This window comes from Pleurotus ostreatus (assembly GCF_014466165.1).
Source record: "Pleurotus ostreatus strain PC9 chromosome Unknown scaffold_2, whole genome shotgun sequence".
NCBI classification, from domain to species: domain Eukaryota; kingdom Fungi; phylum Basidiomycota; class Agaricomycetes; order Agaricales; family Pleurotaceae; genus Pleurotus; species Pleurotus ostreatus.
Genome location: NW_023503157.1, coordinates 4,009,727 through 4,013,545, shown reverse-complemented (window position 1 = coordinate 4,013,545; position 3,819 = coordinate 4,009,727). Strand labels below are relative to the sequence as shown.

At 46.5% G+C, this 3,819-nt stretch overlaps 1 protein-coding gene across 1 annotated transcript; it reads left to right on the top strand.

The window, feature by feature from the left end:
- Positions 1-3,215: 3,215 nt before the first annotated feature.
- Positions 3,216-3,819, top strand: PC9H_004298 (uncharacterized protein; the record flags this gene model as incomplete). The annotated part of the gene is made up of 7 exons (XM_036773885.1): positions 3,216-3,263; positions 3,318-3,327; positions 3,377-3,396; positions 3,457-3,586; positions 3,639-3,698; positions 3,753-3,763; positions 3,814-3,819. 7 exons carry the CDS (start codon positions 3,216-3,218, stop codon positions 3,817-3,819), a joined length of 285 nt encoding a protein of 94 aa, XP_036635358.1.

Here is a 3,819-nt window from a genome sequence, read left to right as displayed (position 1 = left end):
TTGAATTCCGTCGTGCCTTGTGCGTATACGAGCGCTAGATCTATCCGATGTCGGTCCTAACGCGGTATGTCACACGCCGTCACATGTCATCCTCTCTTTTGCGTCGTCCACCACATGGAATCGTAACTCTTTCTTTGTCCACCTCGACAGAATACTCATTCATCAGTATATGCCCTGGATTACTCTGGCGATTTGTGCTCAGGTCATGCCCCTACTGCTGCGACATCGATCAGAGTCCACCTTGAAAGTCGTTGTGACCAGTGCTGCACAATTCAACTTGCAGATAACCGAGGCTATGCACTAATAAGGGTCAGTATATACGAAGAGTACGAGAAGATTGTCATCAGGGCAGACCGTCTTGCTATCTGCAGGCTTCAAATGAGAGGTTGACAATGCCTTCGACTCAAGAAGTATCTATATGCGCCGTTTGGACTGGCAAAGACGACTTATATACTGAGTGAAGATACCACATAGGAAGGGGTACGCGACTCTCCCCGTGCAGTGAGTTAATTCTGTTGTTAGCCCTCCCCCTGTTACTGACATATTTCCGAATTTCTTAACTTTCATGTAAGGTGCTTGCAAGTAGGCTTCCATAATAGCAGGCTCAGTAACTCCCCGTTGTGTCACTCAGGCTCAGTGAGCTAACTATTCGGTGAACGGGTCATATGTGAGTTCTGCTATTCGGGATTCAACCACATGTGCTCGCTTTCTCCGTGAACATAAACTTTACGGTTTGTGGTTGCTGGAAGTACGTTCTATGTGCCTCGTTTCTGGTTTATACCCCTCACCACCCTGCAGGTAACAAGTTTAAACTCGGCAAAAGAATACTTCTCCAGTCTTCTATTAGAAGCTGCTGCTCATCGCAATTCAAAGTATCGAAGCGCCCACCTGAGTTGAGTTAATGACCCTCCACTAGCAAGCGAAGCTTGGTACCATACCAGTGTTCTTGGCTCCTAATCACCGGCGGTCAACCTATCAGTGTTGACTGCTGAAACGATGCTCGTTAACGCATGCCTCCTCTGGCAGTGGTACCAGTATTTCCTATTTAAGCTTAATCAATCCAACGAAGGCAGCGTCAATGCTCCGTGTGGCAGAAGCTTAATGGCTTCCCTTATTGTATAAGATAGCGAGCAAAGGCTGGGCTGCGCTTGCCACTGATCCCCCACGTCTACATGGAGAGGCCAACCCTCCAAGGCCTTTTCCAACTTCGGCAAGAAGAGGTACACACAGAGCCCTGGTATCTACGGAATAAATTCTTACCGCTATGAAAACTTAGTACCTTCGAGGTAAGAATCGTATAAAAGAAATCAGGAACTTGTTATGATGATGAGTTTTGGTAGTCTCCCCGCTTGCATTATTTGTAAGACTATCATCCAAACTTGGTGCTCTCCGATTAACTTGCCCTAGGTTTATGACTATCTCGTAACATTTGGGGACGAAGTCACCTTCATTTGGACGAAGCCAAAAAGTCTTGGAACCATTCTGTATTTTCTGGCCCGCTACCCTGTGTTTGTTGATCTAGTGCTAAGCTTGTACAGTGAGTATCTCGCAATCTTGGTTCTCTTTATTGACGCCCTCGACGTACTAGTTAGGATTACACCCAGACTACCGGTTGATCAATGTATAGCCCTTGACCATGCCATGGGATGTCAGTCTGCAGTACAACTATCCTCACCCCCTTGTCTGATCATTGGTTCTATAGGGATGTTCTTAATTGGCATCGCCGTAGCCGAAAGTCAGTTGATGAGCCTATCACCTGGCAAGCGTATGTCCTAACACACTGATAGTAATCATGATCATGCGAGTATGGTCGTTATGGGGAAGAACATGATTTATGACAGTATTCTTGAGTATATTGACAATAGCAACCTCGATACCGGGTGTTACGGTTCTCGGGCTATCTCAAAAGTCCTTAACGTGTAAGTACCTCCTCCAAACAAGCGGTTCTGATGCTCAATTGTTGCTTCACCAACAGTTGTTTTGATGCGTGATATAGCACCCAATATGTCAGGATGTTACCCTTTGGGATCGAACGGTGCAATGTCCGTAGACTATGCCATATTGATGGGGTTCAAGGCAAGTAAGTGGCATCAGCTGTTTGAGTCCCTACCCCAGCACATTCACTTTGATTATAGTCACTTTGACACTAACCCTTATTAGATGTATCCGACACTGTAAGCAGTCTCTCGTCGCAGTCGCTATGCATCTAAACACTCTTTCATAAAGCGCGTTTACAAGGTTCCCATCTCATCAACCCATCCTCGCTCATCGATTTATTCATTCGAGATGGTAAACTCCTTCAAGTCTTTGACATGAACAGATGGTGACTGACGGCAACCCCTAGGTGTTATATATTTCATTGGCCTCTTTGATGCATCCGGTTGTTGCCTTCTATCTCTTGGATTCCCTAGTCTTATTGCTTGGCTGGACGCCGAACAGCTATATCGCTCATCAACGTTATTATGCTTATGGGGAACTCACAACTAGTGATTCATTTGTTTTGCTCGTAATTACACCCTGCTTACCATGAAATTTAGGATGTGATCGCGTAAGTCTTGTAGTTCATTAGGACGATCGACGCCGTATAACCGGTACCCTGGCTTGTCGTCTGTTCATCCCCATCCCGGACTTTTGCAGTATCCAACGGTGTCTACATTCAGTGCTAGCGTCCCGTATATTCATCCACCTACGCCGATCAACATATACAACCTTCATGCCTAGTAGTATGACGCTGTCTGACGAGATGCACTCAGACCAAGTGGAACTCAGGACGCTCTCGTTTGCTCCCCATACTGCATGTTCTGGGACTGTCGATACCAGTCAGCACACTCACTGTGAAGGAGGGGTTGAGTGGTGTAATCCATTACAATGATTTTCGCGGTGACATGTCACTCGTTGATACAAGTCCCCACCACAGACGTCCTCTACCTCAAGTAGCAGTATGAAAAACAAGTCTCCAAGCTTTGAGACCATCGGGATTTCATCGAGGATCCAGATTTTGAGGCGCTTTCCATCGGTGGCGTTGAACCGTATTTGTCAAGACTTGGCGATCCATACAAACGACGACAGGATGTAATGATCTAGTCAAGTTTAAGTGATTGCAGCATAAGTTGGCTGTCACGAGCTTAACAAGACAACCCATAAGATTGCGAGTAGGCGTAAGGTGAGGTCCAGATGAAATAGTACCCTCACCCCCCAAGGAATTCGGAATCCACATGGATAAACTAATTCTGCAAGGGCTTTTCCAACGTCGGGAACAACAGGTACGCCCTAGGTTCACGGTATCAGGCGTGTAGCTGACCACTTTACGAAAGCAGTACCTTGAAGGTGAGGGCTTATTCTACAACACCAAAAATTGTCACTAATGCCCAGGTAGCATCAGCGGTCGCGTTGCTTGTAGGCCGACCACTTGTCCCAAGTTCAACTGAAGACTGAATAACGCATCTATCCTATCAGGTTTATGACTATTTTACTACCCTCGAGGACGAGGTCACCTTTGTCTGGAGGAGGCCAAAAGGAATGGGTACCGTGTTGTATTTGTCAACCCGATACCCGGCGTTCATCAACCTCTCGTTAAGCTTCTACCGTGAGCTATGGCAACATATTTGGCCCTGCGGCTCATGTACTTGACTTCACAGATATTATCACCCCGGGTTTGTCACATCAGCAATGCATGATATTTGACAAGGCCATGGGATGTGCGTGACTTGTTTACAGGTCCTCATTCTCTGGTACTGACCCCGTTGTGCAAGACTCGTTTATGGTCGGTATTTGCATGGCGGAAGGTCAGCTACTATCACGATTACCTGGTAGGTTTGA